General features: G+C 49.1%; 1 protein-coding gene across 1 annotated transcript; it reads left to right on the forward strand.

Annotated features, from left to right (window-relative positions):
* The first annotated feature begins 12,329 nt into the window (after positions 1–12,329).
* On the forward strand, positions 12,330–20,682 carry PPP2CB (protein phosphatase 2 catalytic subunit beta). Its single transcript, XM_021531581.2, has 7 exons — positions 12,330–12,516; positions 16,840–17,049; positions 17,259–17,432; positions 17,642–17,731; positions 18,355–18,516; positions 19,340–19,458; positions 19,934–20,682. Exons 1-7 carry the CDS (start codon positions 12,415–12,417, stop codon positions 20,004–20,006), a joined length of 930 nt encoding a protein of 309 aa, XP_021387256.1. The 5' UTR covers positions 12,330–12,414; the 3' UTR covers positions 20,007–20,682.
* The last annotated feature ends 49 nt before the right edge of the window (positions 20,683–20,731 follow it).

The raw sequence follows: 20,731 nt of genomic DNA on the forward strand, positions 1-20,731 counted from the left end.
ACTGCAGCCCTTGAGCTGTTGCAATAGCCCTTGAGGTGCTCTCTCTCCTTGTTCAAAACCCCTGCTGGCCTCTTCCTCTCAGTGAGGCTGAAGATGCTGTGCAGAATAAGCAAGAGGGCACAATATGGGCATTTTTCACTTGCCTCAGCCTGAAAACCAGCCTCCTCCAGGCTCTCAGTCTTCCAAGAGCTTCCCACCTTTCTAGCCAAGCGGTTTGTTTGCTAGAAGAAAAATTGGTAGCTTTGTGCTAGCAATAACCAGAGTCCTCTTTCACTAGCGCAGGCATTTTCTCCTTTGAATTCTGTTTGAATGCAGAAATGATTGTGAAATGAGAGCGGTAATATCGGGAAAGGGGAAAGCAGAGTGTTCCTCTGGATTGGGTTTGATACAATTTGAAGCTGCTTGTGGAAGATTGGCTGGAAGGTAAACTGATTTGGGCTTAAAAAAGATGGTGCTGGTAAAGTGTGTTAGTGACTCTTCAGCAGATGGTCCAAAATAGCTTTTTTATGGTCTCTGACCTCTAGGAAAGATAACTGGATTTTTGATCTTAGATTGAAGGGGCAGTTTCTGATGCAAGAAACTTGTGTTCTTTAGAAACCATCCCAGGCTGGCATTTACTGTCAAAAACGTTTCATGGGAGCGGACAGAAAACAAGTGAAAAATCACACGTCTGAGTCAGCCCCAGGCGAGCCTTGAAGGGCGCTGTGGCTGAGCTAGCCAACCGTCCAGAATTCAGGATAGGTTCCCGTTGTCATCCATCCTCCTGGTGGTCCATGGCCACCAAAATTTCCCACAGGTGCCTGCAGGGGTGTGATTAGTCAGGAGCCCCTGGTTTTGCAGCATCTTGGGATTGATCCACAGGCTGTAGAGGTGTCGTGGCCCCAAGGAAAAGCGTTGCACTCCGGCATTCCCACGCTGTGTGGGAGCTGCGGCGCCCGTACCAGGTGGTGGTTGCTGAGGTGGGTATTGAGTTAGAGGGGTGCATTTCCAGAGCACTGCTTGGTCACCAGCTGTTGTCCAGGACGCCGTGCCTTTTGGTAAAGCAGTAAAAAAAATAAACCTTTCTCTTTGAATTTCAAGTCAGGGGACTGTTTTCTGCCAAGCTACCCCCCACCGTTTCAAATGTATTTTATTCTCCTTTTCTTTGCACTGGTCCTGTTCCGCTCCGCTCAACAGCTGCTGCATTTAATCCCAGAAGCTGCAGTTGGTAGGGAGCAAAGTGATCTCCATATAACCTCTCTCTTACTCATAAGCGTGCATTATGAAGCTTAACCGATGGTAATAAAATGTTTTGCTTTCAACATGCTGTCCCTGTGGTCCAATGTTCCCGTCTTCAGGCTCCATCGTTGCGGCGGGGCGACGTATCGGAGCTGTTCTGCCGCTCCCCAGGAACGTGCCTGGGAATACTGGATGTAGGCCTCGTGAATACCCAGCAAGGAGAGATGGAGAAGGTGGAGCAGACCCCTTTCCATGGGTGGTGGCATGCCCGGGTGCAAGCAGCTCTTGGAGGAAGATTGTGTCTTTGCAGTCAAGGCAAGAGGCGCTGGGGGTCTTGCTTGGCTGAGACCCAAGTGCAGGTTCCCATCTCCATGAGATTGTCTGGCACTGCAATCTGGTGTGAGAGCCTCTTCGGGGACCGCGGCGCCACGTGGGGGGAGCGGGAACAGATTGCGGTCCTGCTGCTTGGTTGGGTTTTCTTCATCCCTTTCACAACCACTCTGCAGGTTCATGGCTTCATTTGGCTTTTTGTGTTTCCTGCATACTAAAAGGGCATTTTCATGCCATCCTCCATGGATGTTTTCATCCAGGGGGCGAAAAGGATGTTTCTCATCCACATTTAAGTAACCATATAAAATGTGGAAAGTCTGTTTTAGGAATTTTGGTTTTGTTTACACACCACTGATGCTTTTATTAAAACCATCTTTTCACATATAAATAATTTAGAGGTCATATTATTTTCCTGCTTTAAACTGAAAGCAGGGATTTCAAAGCAGGGATCTCCAAGCATCATTTCTGTGTCACGGTGGGTTGCATTAGCCCTACAGCTGCCTTTTGTTGAACAGAATGGGTTTTTTCCATATTTGAGGTTTACAGTGTTGGGTTTCAAAGAGGAATTTCCCAGACAGAGCCCCCCAGAAGGTATCAGAATATATGATTTTGTCAGGCAACGATAACAGCTTTTTTTCTGGAGATTGCCATTTTGTAAATAAGCTTCTTCTCCAGCAGCACAGCTACAGCTACGAAAGATGGATGATTATTTCTTTCCAGAATGGGTCTTCCGCTGCAGGATCTGGTTTTTATTGTGATAATTAGCATAGAATTAAAAATGGCCCTGCATCTTCAGTTTGCACTGTAGTGTCTCTGGTACTGAGCAGTCTGGGATGGTGTTTTCCTTGGAAATAGGCTGTGTCTGGGAATCACTTGATTCACCACTGAAAACCAGTGCACGGATATCTGCAGGCTTCAATGCAGCAAAAGCCTCTGCCTCCAAAAATAAATTATTGCTCCTAATAAACTTTCAAATCAGTTGTTTTTTGGAGACTGGAAGAGTTGCTGAGGATATTTAGGTGAAAATCTAGCACAGCGGCCAGAGCAGGATTTTATAAATGCCTTTAAATTCTGGAGCTCGGGTTAAAGGTGAGGTCACGGGCAAGCAGACAGCTTTTTCTCCTAAAAAACCTGTAATAGCTTTTCTTTTAAAAAATTTAACAGGGTTGCCACTCCAGGTGGAGGCAGAACTATAAGGAGTGTCACACACAATGACAGTGTATCCGTAGGAGAAACCAAGGCGGCAGCAATGCAGCACGACGCGTAAACTTCCTGGTGAGAGCTGTGCAGGAAATTACTGTGCAATTGGACGCAGTGTCCTAGCATTAGATTTATTATCCACTTCCAAATCATCTGCCAAAAATCCTTTCAATCGGAAGACAGGAAAGAATATGTTATAAAAAGACCTAGAAAAGGAGTCATTTTGGCACAGGAGTTTTCAGGATGGTAATTGTCCATGCCTCTAGTGTTAGTGTTTGGGTGAGGTCAATGCTACTTCAACCAAATGTGATCCCTACATATGGCACGTGGTGAGATGTGCCAGTCCTGCAGGATCAGTCCTGGAATGCAGTCCTGGAAGATGCTTCTTTGCCCAGTCTATTGCTCCACGATTGCTTTTAGTCCCACAGGGCTCCAGCATCACTTAGGGAAAGCCATGGTGTGCAAGCTGGCTGGCTTTTCCCCCATGATGGACTTGTTCCTTTCTGGGTGGTAGGGTCATGGCCACATCCACGTGCTGGTGTGCATTCCCCAGGCCTTGCTGCTTTGGCAGCAAGGCTGGATGTATCATTCCGGAAGTTTCTTGTCTGGATGGTGGACTGAAATGGTGGTGTTTACCCACCTTGCACCTCGTTGCCCTCCTCACTGCGAGGCACTGCCCATATCACACTGCAATTCTCCAGCTCCCACATCTTTTCCTTTCTTTCCAGTTGTGTGCCTATATCCATATCCCCTGTATGCACAACCTTGCTCTTTGCGTGTTAAATCCAGCTCTTACTGTCAGTAATGGAAATAAGTGACGTGAGTTTGTAGCTCTGTTTTTACTCCTGGGATATTAGTGTTCCCTGCTGCTGGAAAACCATCTCCCCAGTGCTTGATCCCTGATGAGAAACATGTCTGCAGCTGTACCTGCAGCATCCCCAACATATCCTGCTAGCTCCGGCTAGTTAATACTTTTGACTGAAAAAGTGCTTTCTCCATAAAAAAGATTCACACCCACCTTGGACATACCAGATGTTGCACAGCCAGCTGTTGCCTTGTACAACACTTGGGAGAGTTGGTGGCAATGCATGCAGGGCCCAGGGAGCCACTTTGCTGTCCTGTGACCATTTTTTTGGGGTGCCTGCTGGAGCATAGTGAGAACTGAAGGTTCTGCTTTGTGTAAGGATCGGGCTGGTTGATGGGGCAGCTGGTGGGAAGTGTGTGTTTACCGAGAGAAAAGGGTATACCTGTCATCTGTTGGGATGAATCCTCCTTTCCCAGCCTCTTTCCAGGAGTGTGCTGATCCAAAGTCCTTCTCTGGAGCTTTGTTCTTCATGAAAATGAAGCTGGGCCGTTATCAACATCAGTGTTCACCAGACCGCCTTCATCGTCTCGTCCTTGCGTTCATTGTCCTTTGACAGGTAGGGTGGTTAAGAGAAACAAGCCAGCTTAATGCATGGTCAGAAAGCTACAATTAACGAAGCAGACCACAAATAAATAGGTAAATAGGCTAAGCTGTAAGATAGCGTGTAAGAGGAGGCAGTCTGCCTCTGCAAAGTGCATGATAAGCATCGGCCAAGCTTGTTGCAGACACTGGGCAAGGCTGCTTTCGCTAGACTTTGAGTATCCTAGTTGCAAAGGCTCGTCAGTGTTCCTAAAGGCTCTTGGTTTTGGAGTGGGGTCGTCCTTTGTTTTCTGTGCACTGTGACCACTTGCTTCCCGAGCGGGTTCGTAGTGATGGAGTTAATGGAGCTGTTCTTTATAGTAGCCTAAAAGGTGTCAGTCGTTTGCTCGTGTGTGTTCACAAGCTGAGCCGTGGCGTGATTTGAAGCACTTTTGGTGTGGCATGTGCAGTTGCAGTGCTGTCTGGTTTTGATTTCCCCCAGGGTACCCTCCCCGCGTTCCCTCGTGTTTCGGACACTGAACCAAACCGACATTGGGACTAGCACTTTAAGTACTAGTAGTCACTTTGCTTCGGATTAAACTGAGCACTGCACTTTTGTACGTACTGTTAGCACTGAGTTTTGAACTCTCTTCTTTTCCCCATCTATTTCCCCTCCTAGGCGCAGTGTTAATTACCTAGGGGCCATCAGAAGAAAATTTTGAGGTGTGTTGGACCGCTGTCCAGTGCCTGATTTCAATTACATATCCTTTAGCGACCTGAGAGTAGGTAGTTTACCCATCCAAGCTTATTTTACATGACAGAACCAACACCTCCATCACTGACATCCAGGCAGACGCGGTGGTTATTGTAAACTTCGAGGGCACCCAGAGACCCGAGGGCATGGCTTTTAAAAAACACCAAAGATACAGGAGAAGTCTCAAAAGGGATTGGGATGGTGCAAGATCATCTCCTTGACACCTGGAACTGAGCGGAGCAGGAGTCGCAGGGCAGACGCTCTTGTGTCTGGTGGGAGACCCCGGTTAGTCCATGGGACAGCCCAGTTCAAACCAGCCTGAGATCCTGGTGACAATAAAGGCTGCGCTCAAGCCATTGCAATAAAAGCCATCATTGTGCCTGCACTGGAAGTGCTGTTGGGATTGGTCGTGGGCTTCAACTGCAAAAGGTATTTTTAAGTAAAAAATATCTACAGACCATTTAGAAGATGGAGCACAATAACCCTGGGATTTGCTGTTGAATTTGGAAATTGTTGTTAGGAGTTGATCAGCTCTCATGTTCAGAGGCAGTTCAGATGTGCTATTCCTTTTAAATTCCTGTGGTATTTCCGTATGGAAGGCCAGGGATCAGAGCTCCCTTGCCAGCAAGAAAGCAGCAGGGTAGAGTTAGTAGGAAACATAGTCAGAAATCTCTAGGATTTGAAATGTGATCCCTGAATTTGAAATGTGGAATGCTGAATAATCTGGGTTTTGGTGTCCCAAACCACCCACTCCGAACCACCTGGTAGGGTTTTACTTCTTTAAAAGCCCCTGTGGGTTTTCCACAGCAGCAAATAAATTGTGGTGGGTGTGAGAGCCCTGTGTTCCCTTCACAGCGGGGTATCCACTCTTAGGACTGCTGCTCATCATCCTTGATGAGCCCACAGTCAATCTAATTCCTTCCCTGGCATTACTCCGTGATGGGAGTTTGGGAGTTTCTCCCTGGTGACACTTGATGGATAAACCCTGCCAGTACAGCATGATCAGTGGGAATGCAGAGAAGGGAATTAGGTCTTCTCCTTCAGTGCTGCTAGCAGGGGGCCAGTATGGAAATAACCTTCAGCAACAAAAAGAAATGGGTGTGTTGGGTTTCCCTGTTGCAGCAGATGGAGGAGTTTTCCTAAACAGCTCCAGTTTTACTGGCTGGTTTTCTTGGCTTCCTTCTTCAATAGACCTTCAGGGGCTTGGATATTCAGTGGGAACCCAAGATGGTTAAAAACTCCAAATCTTGAGCAACCCCAAGCATTATGCTCTTACATCCTCTTTCAGTGGATGTAAAAACAGAAATAGAATCCACATTTTGGGTTGGGTCGGGTTTTTTCCTTTCCCCCCCCCCCACCCCCATCCCCACCAAATTATCCCTGCAAATTTAGCTTTAAAGAAATAGTACCAGGTGATGCTGCTGCTCTATCTGAAGCCCCAAAATTATAGTGGCTGAGGGAACAGCCTCTTCAAAAAGTACCTTGGTGACTCAGAGCCCACATCCCGCTCACTGTCAGCAGGATAAAGGCAAACCATTTGGGAAATTCCCCCCCCCAGCAAGCCCACCAGTCTCACTGAGTCCTTGAAAATAAGCTTGAGAGAAAGGGGGATGTGGAACAGGTATTTTTTTGTCTTATTTTCCCCCTCAGGTGTAGTTTTTTGTCCCTTGGAGATGGCATCTCATCCTTTGGGAAGGTAGAATGAAGTGTTTTCTCCTGCCTATCACACTTGAGGCCTGAATGCAAATGCTAGCACAGCACCCTTTTCTCTGGAAGGGCCTTTTAGGTGGAAAAAAAGGATTTTTAGTTGTTTGGGTTTTCAGATAGCTCGTGGGGAAGCGCATTGTAACAGCACACAGGCAATGCTTTACCAACCTTTTCTGTTCCTCCAAGAGAGACATTTTAATTTGCTTCAGTAGTTTAGATTTTGTTTCCTTGAAAGTCTTTTTGGACCCATGAAAATGCACTTGAAATGAGTCAAGTTTATCAAAACAAAATTGTGCACACACCCATGCACCAGCCCGCGTGTTCGTGCTTGTCTCTGGGTGTGTATACACATAGAGAAATATATTATTTTCCAAAACATTCCTTTTTTAAATCTTTTCTTTCTTTTTTTTTTTTTTTTTTGTTTGCGTTTTTTTGGGGTTGTTTTCCCCTACCCCCAGGATATTAACCAAAAGGTGTTTTAAAGTTATGGCATGAAAACTCCTAAATGTAAATCTGAGTACCTTGTGATGCTAATTAACAGGTTTTTTCCTGAAACTTTATGTGATGCTTAATATTTTCCTTAGGAAGTTTTGTTTAATGTTAGATCATTGTTCTGGAGGATGTTGGTCCTACTGGCATTAAACTAATGGAAATAAAATGCATGTGTTACAAGTGTAGAAACGGTGAAGAATTAAGTGTGAACTTACTGTACGATACTGATTCTGTTTTCAAACAATCTGTTTTGCTGTTCAATAGTTGACATATGGAAATGCCAATGTACTGTAATTTAGCACTTTTCCAATGGACCCTGTTCTCACTACGCCTGAGGGAAGAAGCAGGTTTGGCATGAGGCCGACTGAATGCAGCCCCCGAACCTTTTTCTGTGTGTTTTGGCACCAGAACTGGCCAGGTGGAGCTTGAATTGGAGGTTTTCTCATTGGTTTGGTGGCTGGCACAGGGCAGAGAGGAGTGGCTCTTCCATCCCCGTGGTCAAACCAGGACCATTTTGCAGCTTGGTCTGGTGAAAGGCGTCCCTGCCCATGGCAGGGAGGGTGGAATGAGATGATCTTTGGGGTCCCCTCCATTCTGGGATTCTAGGATTCTGTGATTTGGGTGCAGCCCTCGCTGTGGGTGGATGGACTGGTGGCATTGCGCTCCACCAGCGCATCCCCGCGGGAGCCAGGCTGGGGTCGGGCAGTCCGAGCTGGGGTGGGAAAGCGGCCGAAGCATCCACAGTCCCTGAAATCCAAGGGCAGAAGGGACAGCTCACCAGCCACCCCTCTCCAGCCCAAACCCTCCTTTCCTAGTGCTAACAGGGTGCAAAGTGTTACTTGTCATGTACTGTACTGAAAGGGTTAATTGATCAGTGACTGTATTGTACTGTATGAAAACTCATGAATTGCCTTGTATTGTTTCTAATGGACTGTTCCATGTGTCCCCACTGCCCATTCCCAAAGGACGCATGTGCTCAGTTGGGTCCTCCAAACTCTCTGGTGCTAACTCCTCCGTATCCGATGGTGCTCCTGCGGACTCTAACTGACCACATGCCTGTCCCCAGCTTGAAGTTCACCACGTCTTTCTCGTCTGTTTGTATCAAGTCTCACACACACACACACACACACAGACACACACATATGAGAAAAATTAAGGATAAACTTGAATTTGTTTCAAAGCCTCATTGACAATCTAATGTTTTCTATGTCTGCTTTTATTTTGGGATGGTTTTTCTAGAAAGCAGCCCGCCAGCACCTTCGCCCCGGGAGGGGATTTCGTCCTGTTCACTCCTCTGGCATCCGAGGTGAGCTGCTCCCTCACTGGCTTTTCAGGCTCAGCTGCTGGAGGTTGATACATCAGGAGCCAGTGAGGAAGAGGAGGTGCAGGTGCCTTCAAAGATGTCCAACCCTAAAAAGCAGATGGGATCCTCATGACTGCATAATCCAAACATAGGTGGGTGGGCACTGAGGGTCTTGGAGGGGATGAATCAGCTCCTTGCTTTGTGACAAAAATTGGCTTTTAAGAAGAAAAGGAGGTAGAAATTTAGAGTCCCAAAGGCGCCTCCATCTCCTCCCAGCATGGCTCATCTCTGCTGGCAGAGGAGCCACCTCCCAATCCTGAGGTTTTCCAGGTGACACACACTTTGGATGGCGTGAACAGGGCCATCCCCTCCAACCCCCCACCCCAATGCGAGCTGCTTTTTGGACAAAATTAAATCTGAATATATTTTATATCGATTTGAAAACAAAGTCTGATATTTACCCCTGTTCTCAACTGAATTTGCATATTGTTGTTTGCCACGATATTTGTTCTGTCTTCAAATAAATTTGCTTACTTGTGTAGTCTTAACTGTCTGCTCGGATTCTTACCACCATATTTGCCCCTGCTCCGAGATGCCTGCCTCACAGCTCTCCTTTGAGCACTTCCCAGGGAGGCGAGAAGGAAATGTTTCCAGGAGGGGGAATCATTTCAGCCTGTAAATGTTTTTCTCTCCGTTATCTCCCATTCATCTCCCCGGGGCTTTTCAATTTGATGCCCTTTTCCCCCCCAGTCTTCCATCATCGGCTCCTTCTATCCGGGTAAGCGCGTGGCAGAGGAACGGCTCTGCCTCAGCCCGCCTCATTTGAGCCATTGAATTGTTGCTGACACGTTTTTTCAGGGTGAGGCATTTCCGACGGCAGCGGTTTGCATTTGGGAATGGAGGGATTTATGGCCGCCAGCGGCCCAGAGCTCCGGGCATCGGCGTCGGCATCCAACGCCGGCTCTTCCTGCACATCGCATTAGCCAGACGTTGGCATCACTCACTGGAGACGTCGCGGCGGAAGGCAGTGCCCTCAAAAGGCTGGAAAACCGATTTGCACACGCGTTTCCAGGGAGGTAATCAAATCAGCCTGCAGGTTCAATAAAAGGAATAAGCAAATATTCCAGATTCGCCTGCGTTTGCATACAAAACCTGTTGCAAGGTTTGCAGGTTTTGAGGTTCCTCCCCCCCCCCTCCCCAAAACAGCTATTTGGGGATTAAAATTGTTCTGGACTGCTGCTACAGGAGGACATTTTTTATTCCCTAAAAGATGCAGCTGTGTCTGAGAGGGACATTTCAGGAGGATTCTTGTGAGGGTTTGGTCACTCTCCTTTCTTTCGGAATCCATCCCTGTGCATACATTACGTCAACAGAGTCCATTTTCAGAGATTCATCTCCCTTCTCCTGGCATCATTCCCCCTCTCTTTGCCTCTTTCCTCCCCTCTGACTTCTCCCTGGCTTTTTTTCCCAGTTTATCAAGATGTTGTAATGTTGCCTGCTGCTCCTCACAGTGCTGCCCATGGTGATAGATGCCACCACGGGAAGGAGGGAGACAAATCCTGTGGGGAAACGCTGGGAGAAAGAATCCAGGCTTCATGGAGGCTGCTGCCAGGTAGGTCTGCCTCCCATCCACTGCAAAAATGCTGTGCCTGCACTCCAAAATGTCTTTTAGGGATCCTTATCCTCATACCCCTGGGTGGTCTGGGGCTCCTCTGCACCCTCAGGGGGGGTCAGGTGCCCTTGGAGCAGCTCCCACTGAGTTTGTGCTCCCTCAGCTGCTGGCAGAAGGAAGAACTTTACTGATTTATTTTATTCATTGTGGGGGTGGGTTTTTTCCCCTCTCTAAAACACAGGAATCCAGCACCCTTTGGGAAGCAGTGGATAAGCCCAGGCAGTGCCTTCCATAGGCAATGGTGGCCATGAGTAATTTTTTCTGCCTCTGTTTCTCCTGTGTTTTGTATCACACTCTAAAAAGCCGAGTTTCAGTGGAAAAGTCACAAGAATAAGAAAGCAAGGTACCCCATGGGGGGGTTTAATGTTACACAGCCAACAGTAATGTGTTTTTTAATAAAGTAGCCTTTCATGCCACTTCACCAGCATTGCCTTTTTAGAAGGTTCTAGCAGAGAGATGATGAGATTTTAGAGAAGGTGGTGGAAAATCCTGCCTTCATTAATTCCCTGTCGCTGAGGCTTGTCAGTTTTCCCTGCCAGGGAGCCTGATGAATGTCCCCCTCTGCTGCCGGGAGATTCCGCAGGCTCTGTCCCTGCCACTCCTTTGCAGGAAAATCCCCAGCTCATCCCAAGAGCTCCCTCTTTCCAGCAAACCACGTCGTGTTGCTCTGAGGAAGGTCCTGGCTCAGGCTGTGAGATTTTGCTGGAGCTTTGCTGAGCACCTGCCATCGGATCGATACCTCAGAAACCTCTTTATTCCTGACCGGGAGCCAAGAGAAATATCTCAGCTGGATCTTTCCATTTAAGCGTCGCCTATTAAACATTTTAATGGTGGCAAGGAATCAGTAAATAGAAACTTAGCACCAAAGCGTGCACATCCATGTGTCCGTGCTTTGTTTCCTCAAATTAAATCATGGGGAAACCTCCAGAAACTGAAAGACAGAATAAAAGCTACTCAGCATTTGTTTTAAGGCTGGCCTCCTGAGACTCAGGATGCCCTTTTTTGGGTCATTTTGGACAAGCCAGGGATGATTTTTATTGGGGGTGCTGCTCTCCCATATGCTCCGGGCTGGGAAGATTTATTGTCCAATGCCACGAGGCAGGATTTGCCTTATCCCATGGCCGTGCTCTGCTGCAGTGCCACAAACATGGAAAATATGGTTAGAAATGACCTTCTGGAAAACCAATCAGCAAATAAAACATCCAGAGGAGCATGAACAGTTCCTGGCAGCTATCTTTCCTGGGAACTGGACTGGCAAGCGATTGTCCTCCAGAACAGTAGCTACAAAGCTGTGTTTTTTGTAAATTGTTCTCTTTTACTTTTTATAGCTGTATTTTCGGTTAGAAAATTCACTTTAGGGACACAATGTTGTGAATCCTTTCATTTTCTTCCCTCAGTTCAGGGTGAATTCCTCAAGTCCATCTCTTCTATCCAAAGGAGATTAAGGGACCTGTGATGGCCATGAGTGTTCCTGGTCGGACAGCCTGAGCAGCTCCTCAGCCTTCCCATCTGACATGAAAAAAACACACCACGTGGACTTGATCTATTTTATCCTGCTAAAAATCCCAGGGAAGTTTTCCCTCAGGGGTCTCCTCCAATCCCAGTCCTTTCTGCCTGGGCTGGGCACTCCGGGTTGTGGCAGTGTCGTAGCCTCAGTTACTGCATCTCTGTCACGATATTACTGCTCCATTTGGGTACAGGGGACACAGCAGAACGAGTCCAAAGCAGATTATATAAATAAAGAGCAGCAAGGAGGGATTTCTGCAGGTCTGTCACAGTTTAAAGCTGAGGGCGAGATGAGTGCCAGACTGTAGCAAATGTATTCATTTTGACTGCTTATATTCACTAATCATGTGTCATATTTAGTACATCATCGTACACGCGCTCCTGTAGCGATTACTGCTCCACAGTATTTCACGGGAATATGGCGAAAGGAATTAATACCGCGCCAGACAGGGATTGTCACATTCCCGGGCCCTGCTACCAACGCTTGCGACTCGACTCCGACAGCGGGCGCAAAACCTTTGATTTAATCCTTTTTCCCCGGCGAGAAGGGAGCAGTTTATTCCTTTTTCCTGCGGCGGGGCGAGCGCGGCCGAGCGGAGCCGGGAGGGGGCGTGGCCACGGCGGGGGCGGGGCCAGCGGGAGGGGCGGGGCTCTGAGGCCGACTCCGCGCGCCGGAAGCGGCGGCGCGCGGCCGTGGGCGTGGCCGGAAGTGCGCAGCAGCCGCGGCAGGCGGGGGGCGCCGCCATTACGCGGAGCGGAGCAGCCCCGAGCGGGCCGCGCGTCCCCGGCCGCCGCCGGCACCCACAGGCGGGCCCGGGCCTCGGGGGGCCCGCCCGGCCCCCCTCGCCATGGAGGAGAAGGGCTTCGCCAAGGAGCTGGACCAGTGGATCGAGCAGCTGAACGAGTGCCGGCAGCTGAGCGAGAGCCAGGTCCGCAGCCTGTGCGAGAAGGTGAGTGCGGGGCCCGGACGTTGGGAGGGCGGGACGGTGCCCGCGGTGTGTCCGGCGTTGGGAGACCGGCTTGTGGCCGGGGGGATACCGGGCTCTGGGGGGCGGGGTGGTGCCTGTGGAATACCGGGCGTGGAGAGAGCGGGGTGGTGCCTGCGGGACAGCGAGTTTTGGGAGGCAGGGATGCGGCTGCTGGGATGTCGGGCGCTGGGAAAGCGGGCGGTGCTTGTGGGGTGTTGGCACTGGGAAAGCGGCTGGTGCCTGTGGGTTTTGGGAGAGCGGGATGGCGCCTGTGGGATATCCGCCATTGGATCTTTGGGATGGTGTCTGTCAGAGTGGACGTGGGGTGGCCGGGGCGCTCCCTCTGGAGCGTCCCGCGCTGGGACACCGGGGTGGTGGCCCTGGAGTATCCGATGTCCTGGTGTCCTACACAACGTGGAGGAGCCAGGCGCTGGAAAATCAACCCCGAGTCAGTGAGGAAGCCCACTGACTTCCGAGGTGGGATCTCGGGAAGCAGAGGTGAGCCGCAAACAGGCTCGCAGCCTGCTGAGGCGACCAAAATAGAAAGAGGAATGGTCGGATAAAGGACACTGTCTGCTGTTCTGGGCTGCGGTATGGACAGGCCTTGGCAAACGCGTGCTTGGATTTGTTTAGTGGGCACTGGGAAAAACCTTTTTTTCCCATCGGGGGAAAGGTCCTTAGACTTGTGCTAGGTGTTGTCTGAGCAGTCCAGTAGCAGTTTGTGAGCACTCCCTTAGCACTGCAGTCTGTGACCAAGGGAAGATTTTCCTTGGCACGTTCTTCCAACAGTGATCCTGACACTCCCTAACCACCCCCCCCCACACACATTTTCTGGTTTCTTCCTTTTTGTTTTCTCAGTCCTGTGCTGGAGCCATCCGTTTGTTTTGTGCCTCTTTTCTCCAGAGCTCCATCAGTTATGAGGGAGCTGTGGCTCTTTAGGACGCTGGAATTGTGGCTGCTGTATTTTGGGAAGCTGAAGGCTGACAGGAGAGCTCAGCTGTAGGTGGGGAGGGTGTTTGTCCTTCAGGAAGCAGGTGACAGGGAGGTGTGTCATCTGTCACAGCACCTCGTTCTTCCAGGCTGCTGGAAACGGAGGGAAACGGCTGGGGCATGAAGGAAACACTGTGCCCTGCACTGACTTGGCTTGTTTAAGTTTTGGGGAGTGGTTGTGTCACCCAGGAGAGGAGCTTACAAAAAACTCTGGGTGTGCAGCCCTGCCACAAAGCTGGTTTAGTTGGTTTCCTTGAAATTATATTTGGAGGAATCCTCTTCTCCAGAACACTTTGTAACACTCTTGTTTTTGGGGCTGATTTCAGAGACACTCAGGACAGTAGTACCTTTTGCCTCAGGTTTCAAGTTGTGGAAGAACTCAGTCCTAAAACAAAAAATCAAAATGAAGGGAAAAAAGAAAAGAAAACAAAACAAAAAAACCACAATGAAATCCCAGAGCTATCTGTGTGGATCATTTTTGGTTTTAGGTAGTGGCGTAGAGGGCAGTGCTGAGGGGAGGATTGGACACAATGAAGGTGTGCCCAGTGATTGTGCACTCGTAAAAGTTGTTGAAATTTGCAGCTGTGGCAGTGACATTCTGTCCTCACCTGCCCAGTGGCAAGCTCATTAGGCAGCTGATCAGCCCCCTGTGGCTCCTGCAGGTGAGGGAGGTGCTGTTCCTCAACGTGATAACCTTGTTCCCATTCTCTTGGTGTTTAAAAGGGAAATTAGCTCAAATCCTACAGAAATTCAGAGGCTGATAGAAGGATTAATTCTGGTCACTGTTCAAGCTTCCACGTTTGGGGTGCAGGTGAGGGAGTTGAGAGCCACCCTGCTTAATCCAGGCAAAAGGGTTCTTCACCAAGATGATCAAATGGGCAATGGAAGAAGGCAGGAAAAGGCTGCCTCCTGAATTAAACAAGCAGCCATCCATGACCATCCCTCTCCTTGCAGCTTATCTTTCCTCTCCTGGTTCCTTGGAGGTGTGAGAGGGGACACAGGAGATTCCCTGTGTTGTGTCATGGCTGGCAGTGTTTTATCACTCTGTTGGTGATGTTCATCCCGGGGGGTGCTGGATCAGGGAGCACCTTAGCAGAGGCTCTGGGTGCCTCATTCCTGAAGGGTGAGACAGCTCCATCCCTGCCATCCCTCTGGCTTCCATCTCACTTGGCTGGTTGGCATTCCAGCCAAGCTCCCTGAGGTTCATAGCCTCAGCCCACTTGTTGGTACAGTAGTTTGGTCTGTGGCCATTGGTGGGATGAAGGTTCAGGTGAATTTGGATCCCCAACTCCACGCCTGGCTTCAGGTTCCCAGAGAACGAGCCTCTATGGGTCAGATCAAGCTGAGGGAATCAGTTTTCCTGAAGGAATGGAGTTTCTTCTCTCTCTGAGGCTCTTCAGAAACACACCAGGAGTTGAGCACAGACAGACAACCATTGGTTCAGTTTACTTAATGCAAGGGAGTTTTATTTAACAAAAACACCTAAAGACTGCTGCTTTTTTGTCCTGACCTGGATATGGTTTTCATCCAGCACAAGTGGGACAGATGCACAGGAGGCTGATACCATTAGTCACTGTTTTCTGCAACAAAGGTAGCTAAATTTTGACTTCTAAGTCATAGTTATTTATTAGCCTCCTGGATTAAGTAAGTGCTGATGATGCCAGGCAGCCTGCTTGCATCAGAGGTTTTTATTTTTGCTTTGTAATAGTGCTTTTTATTTTAAGTAATTTGATTTCAATGTTCACGCTGCAGGCAGATGCGCTGGTTAGTCACTGCTTTTCTGGGGTGTTTTTATCGATGCTGAGCATTTTGCAAGCCTTGTTCTGCATGAGAAGATCATCATGTGAGGGCAAACTGGGGCTCCCGACCCTGATGTAAACTGGCTCGGCAGAGTTCAAATGACAGCCTGGATCTGTCCACGTGCACCGACGACTGTCCACAGCATGAGCTAAAATGGGCTGCAGGGGAACAGCTGCTTGGCAGCGGAAGGAGCCGCTCCTGTCACCTGCCAGCTCCTCCTTCCTCATCAGGGGAAACTTTTGGATTCTCCTAGCACCAACGTTTCAGGTCGTGGGCTGTCCCCCATTCCTAGGGTAGGTTTAAAGTGAGCCCATTTGCCCTGTTCCTGTGGAAAAGGAGCACTGCTGAGCTCCAGCTTGGAACAAACCCCTGCCTGTTGCTTTGTGCAACAGCCAGAACACACGGAGCAGCTGTTTTGTGGGTTTATATTTGTCTCTCCCAGAGGGTGGAAGCTCTCAGAAGGCACTATAAATGCTTTTAAAGACGTGCAAGCAGAATTTGAGTGCTACTACTGCACTCAAATACAACATGTTCAGCAGTTCCCAGTCATGCCAGAAGTGCAAGGCAGAGCCCAACTCGTCAAATCCATGGGCAGGATGTGACTTTAAGGATCCGTCAAGTTAGGTTCTGTGCAGAGAGCATGCTGGATGCAGTCCAAACTGCTTGGGGTGTAGTTACTCCTTCCAAATACATGTTCTACCTAAAAGAGGCAAGGCAGCAAGCACTGGAATGGAAACTCAGGCATCCTCAGGAAGCCCACAGAGGGTATCATTTGGAAGCGGTTCCCTTCTGGCAGCACAGGGTGAGCCTTAGCTCATCCTGAGCTAAGGGATATGGCAGGGAATACCCAGATCATCACCTGCTGGTGATTGCTCAGTGTTGGTGATCTTCCAGCCCTTTTGTTTGGATCAGATGGAGCCATCCTGTGGGTGTTCCCTGTGCCTCAGATGTGCCAGGAGCGCTGTTCAGCATCAGTCAGTGAGCTGCAGGCAGCACAACAAACCTGGTATTTGATAAGGATAATAAGGTGGTGCAGATAGGCTACATTGCATGGTTGTAATTAGCAGAGGAACTGCTGGGTGTGGGAGAAGAGATGACTAAATCCAGGGATGCCATCCCTCCATCTGTAGTTGTTTTGTTGCCAGCTGGGCACAGCCAGGGAAGCTGGTTGTGGCTCCATATGTTCCAACTGCCTCTGTCTCTGCTTTCCAGTTGTAAGTGACTAGCCCGTAGAAGTTGCTGAACTGTTGTGCTGGGAAGAGGATTGGAATTCTGTTGGGCAAAATGTACCCCGGGCAAGGGCATCTGGCCTTGCTGTAGTAAAGGATGGCCTGTTCATCCCCGTGCACTGGGATTTGGGAAACACCCCTTGTCTGTGCTCACCAAACTTTTTCCAGTGGTTGGCTTGAGCAGCGGGGATGAAACTGGGTTTCCAGTGGGAATGCAGCAGAATAATATCACCAGCTTCTGGAGGAGCTTCCTACCTTGTTGCCCTAAACATGCTTTCCTTGCCAGGCTAAAGAAATCCTTACAAAGGAATCAAATGTGCAAGAGGTGCGCTGCCCCGTCACTGTCTGCGGGGATGTCCACGGGCAGTTCCACGACCTTATGGAGCTCTTCAGGATTGGTGGGAAGTCTCCAGACACAAACTACCTGTTCATGGGAGACTATGTGGACAGAGGCTATTACTCTGTGGAGACAGTGACTCTCCTGGTGGCGTTGAAGGTACGGCTTGGGGGACTGGGGATGAAACCTGGGAGCTGGGAGCCGTTTTCTCCTCCCGGTGAGGCTGCCGTTGGCTCGGGCATAACGGGTGTAAATGGATCCGTGTCAGCAGACACGTGCTGGGAGCAGAGTGCCTGGCTGCTGTTGCTGATATTCCATCACTCCTTGTTTCCGTGCCCGTGCTAAGGAAGTGTTCTCTCCGCCCCCAGGTGCGGTACCCGGAGCGCATCACGATACTGAGGGGCAACCACGAGAGCAGGCAAATCACACAGGTCTACGGCTTCTACGACGAGTGCCTGCGCAAGTACGGCAACGCCAACGTCTGGAAGTACTTCACAGACCTGTTTGATTACCTTCCTCTCACAGCTCTAGTAGACGGCCAGGTGAGTCTGGGATGAGGAAAACCCTTCCTTCTGTAGATTTCTGCAGGCTCTGTTTGACATCCAGAGGAGCAGTCCCAGATGAGCTCCTTTAACCTGTGATCCGAGGGCGAGGTGACTGGGGTTGTGAATGAGTGATAACAGAGTTAGATCCAGCTGGTTTGGAGATCATTCCTCCCACTTAATGGGTTGCTCTTTTCTTTCTGGAACAGATATTTTGCCTCCATGGTGGCCTCTCTCCATCCATAGATACACTGGATCATATCAGGGCTCTGGACCGCCTGCAGGAAGTTCCACATGAGGTAATAGGAAAAGAAGTGCTTCAGAAACTTAAATATCTGCTGGTGGAAAATGCAAATGCTTTCTCACATTGCAGTCCATTTAAACACGTGGTTACACATGGATTATGGCCTTGCCAGGAGCTAGAGCAGATGAACATTTCAGCAAAACACACTTAAGTCAGTGTGCTTTGATTACAGCAGCCTACATAAGGAGAGCTGTGGGGGTTTCACAGCTGTTTTCCCCAGAATCGTGGGATTTTTGGGCTTTCAGTCTGACTCAAAGAGCAGGATTTGGCAGAGGAGGGTGTTTACTATCTTCAGCCTCCTCACAGATGTGGTTGTGAACTGACAACCACCATGTGAAACCACGGTGTATCACCATCCTTCCTCCCCAGGCAGCCCAGCCTCCCTCCTGTGGTGTTGCACCTTGTTGCAGCTTCCTGGGGCCTGAAATCTGGGCTGAAGAACTATGCTCGGAGCTTCCGGGGCAGCTGGAAGTTGTGTTGGGCATGTCTGGGGCTCGCAGATGTGTGTTCAGTCAACTCCTCACGTGCCTTGCACTGAGCAGGACGTGCTGGCAGTCTTGCTGCTGTGTTTCAGCACCTTGCCAGTGATGTCACAGAGAGCTCCTAATCTTTCCCAAGGGTCCGATGTGTGATCTGTTGTGGTCGGATCCGGATGACCGCGGCGGCTGGGGCATTTCTCCACGTGGTGCTGGCTACACCTTCGGGCAGGACATTTCCGAAACCTTTAACCACGCCAATGGTCTCACACTGGTCTCCCGCGCTCACCAGCTGGTCATGGAGGTAGGGCAAACATTCTGCTAGTCAGGGCTAACAAAACAGGGGCCCACGGGGGTCTCCTCTGGGACACCTTCCACTCACAGGTTTGCTGACACCTAAATCTTACACAGGTCAGTACCAAAGAGAGGCTTCAGTTATGTGAAAACAGCAACATCAAGTGACGTACTTTTACCTGCAGCCTAAATTAAGGGGATGTTCTGGCCTTTCCAAGCAAATTTCCCCTCACAGTAAATTGCCAAAGGGGCTGTGTCACGCCCCGTTTGTGGCAGGAATAATCCTCTTACGTGCTGGCTTGTTCTTGCTCTGACTGCTGCTGCTGCCTCTCCCATAGTGCTCGGCAGTCAAATGTGACAGGGATTATGCCATTTTTGGCTGTTGACAGGCTATTCTTGGATCCGTCTTGCTGGAAAAATGCCAGGTGGGTCAATGGAGCAGATGCCTTTTTAAAATCTAGTGCAGGTAGATCCCTTAAGTCGAACCATTGTGTCAGAAGTCACTGGCATTGAGTAGGCAAATTGTCATTTGTGGTGCAGGAAAGCTGAAGGCATCCTTAAAAATCCCAAGGCTTTTAAGTGGTACAGTCCATAATTTACAAGTGAGGAGTGGATGATCTCCTGTAGGTTGCTGGAAGCTGGTTTTGCCAGGTTCCTGCTGCTGCTTCTTGTGATAAAGCATGTATTTTGAAATAAAACTAAGTCAGTTAGAAATACTTCAAGAAATCTGCAGTTTCACAAGTGCCTCAGAGAGTTTCAGGCCTGAAGAGGAACTTTGGAGAGGGGCTGAGGTTTAACAGAGGCCTTTTGTTTTTTCTCTGTCTCCCTGGCAGGGTTATAACTGGTGCCACGACCGGAATGTGGTTACCATCTTCAGTGCCCCCAATTACTGCTACCGCTGTGGGAACCAGGCTGCTATCATGGAACTAGATGACACTTTAAAATATTCGTTGTGAGTATCCTGCCTTGGGCTGGGCTCTTTTTCTAACCACTCTGTAAAGAATAGCTGATGATTCCCAAAGGGGTTCTTCCATGAAAAGCCAGCTCGGATCACTCTGGAATTAATGTGTGCTATGCCTTAAAATAAGCAATGAGTTAAGCTCCCAGAAGCTGTTCTTCCTGGCTGTCTGGAGAGTTGGACCTTTTGCACTTCTATCTCTTTATTGCCTAAGCTTGATGGAGAGAGTAAAAACACATGGATTTACATATTTATTTTCATCTTTGGTAGCACTGAGCTTTCAGCTGCTCCCATGAGAAAGTGGTGACGGGCTGCTGGGTCACTCTGAGTTTTAACTCCCATGAGTTCTTGTTTTGGGGCTTGGAATGTTTTATGTGCACTAGCAGCAGGAGAACAAGCCTGGTATTTATCGAGGCAGTGGAAAATGACTTGTGGAGGAGGGTAAGTGATCCCTTTTTCTTTCCTGCAGCCTCCAGTTTGACCCAGCACCTCGTCGTGGAGAGCCTCATGTTACCCGTCGTACCCCAGACTACTTCCTATAAACCTCTCCCAACCTTTGTAGAAGGAAGTACACCTGGCATTTTAAAAGAGCAACAATATTTACACGTTTCTGTAAGAAATCAGGGTTCGTCTCAACTCAAATCCCCATCATGGACCAAAATGTGCCATACAGAGGACGAAGAGCATTTAGCACAACTTGAGACTGAATTCCTTACGACACTCTCTCTGTCCCATGCCCATCAGCCCGAAAGTCAGTTTGCCTGCTGTATTTGTAGTCATTGTTTTCCTTCTGGACTGTTCAGAGAGGAAAAGGTAACACTTTAACAACACTCATCTCCTCTGACGCTTTGTACATTTTTAGTTCTAGTGTTTAACTGGCATGAATTAGAGTTTGTTTTCCAGGGAAGTGCACACTAACTTCATCCCCCACCACTCTTTATTTTATTGGAAAGACCGCTCAACTTAACTGGAGAAAGGAAGTGATTCCTGCTTGGGAGTACGTTGTCATAACCCAGATAAAAGCGTTCCCTTTTTAGCTCTGTTCCTGTTCTGTGCTGATCCTGCCCTTTTTTTTTTTTTTTTTAAATTGTTTTGGGGTATTTTATTTTGTTTTCTCTTTTGTTATCCCCCCCCTTCCCCTCTGTATATTCGTCCTGGAAGTGCTTGCAATCCTCCCCGCTGTACCTGAACCAATAAACTCGCCGTTGTCAGCCCCAACACGTGGTGTCGTGCAGGGCCGGGCGGGCCGGGGGCGGTCCCGGGGCGG

This window comes from Lonchura striata, chromosome 4, assembly GCF_046129695.1.
Source record: "Lonchura striata isolate bLonStr1 chromosome 4, bLonStr1.mat, whole genome shotgun sequence".
NCBI classification, from domain to species: domain Eukaryota; kingdom Metazoa; phylum Chordata; class Aves; order Passeriformes; family Estrildidae; genus Lonchura; species Lonchura striata.

Bases quoted from the DNA above. Each gene is read 5' to 3' on its own strand.
- PPP2CB (XM_021531581.2), top strand. From the start codon at position 12,415: ATGGAGGAGAAGGGCTTCGCCAAGGAGCTGGACCAGTGGATCGAGCAG. The intron at 17,433-17,641 runs GTGAGTCTGGGA...TTTCTGGAACAG, and splicing joins CAGCTCTAGTAGACGGCCAG to ATATTTTGCCTCCATGGTGG. The intron at 18,517-19,339 runs GTAGGGCAAACA...TCTCCCTGGCAG, and splicing joins CTCACCAGCTGGTCATGGAG to GGTTATAACTGGTGCCACGA.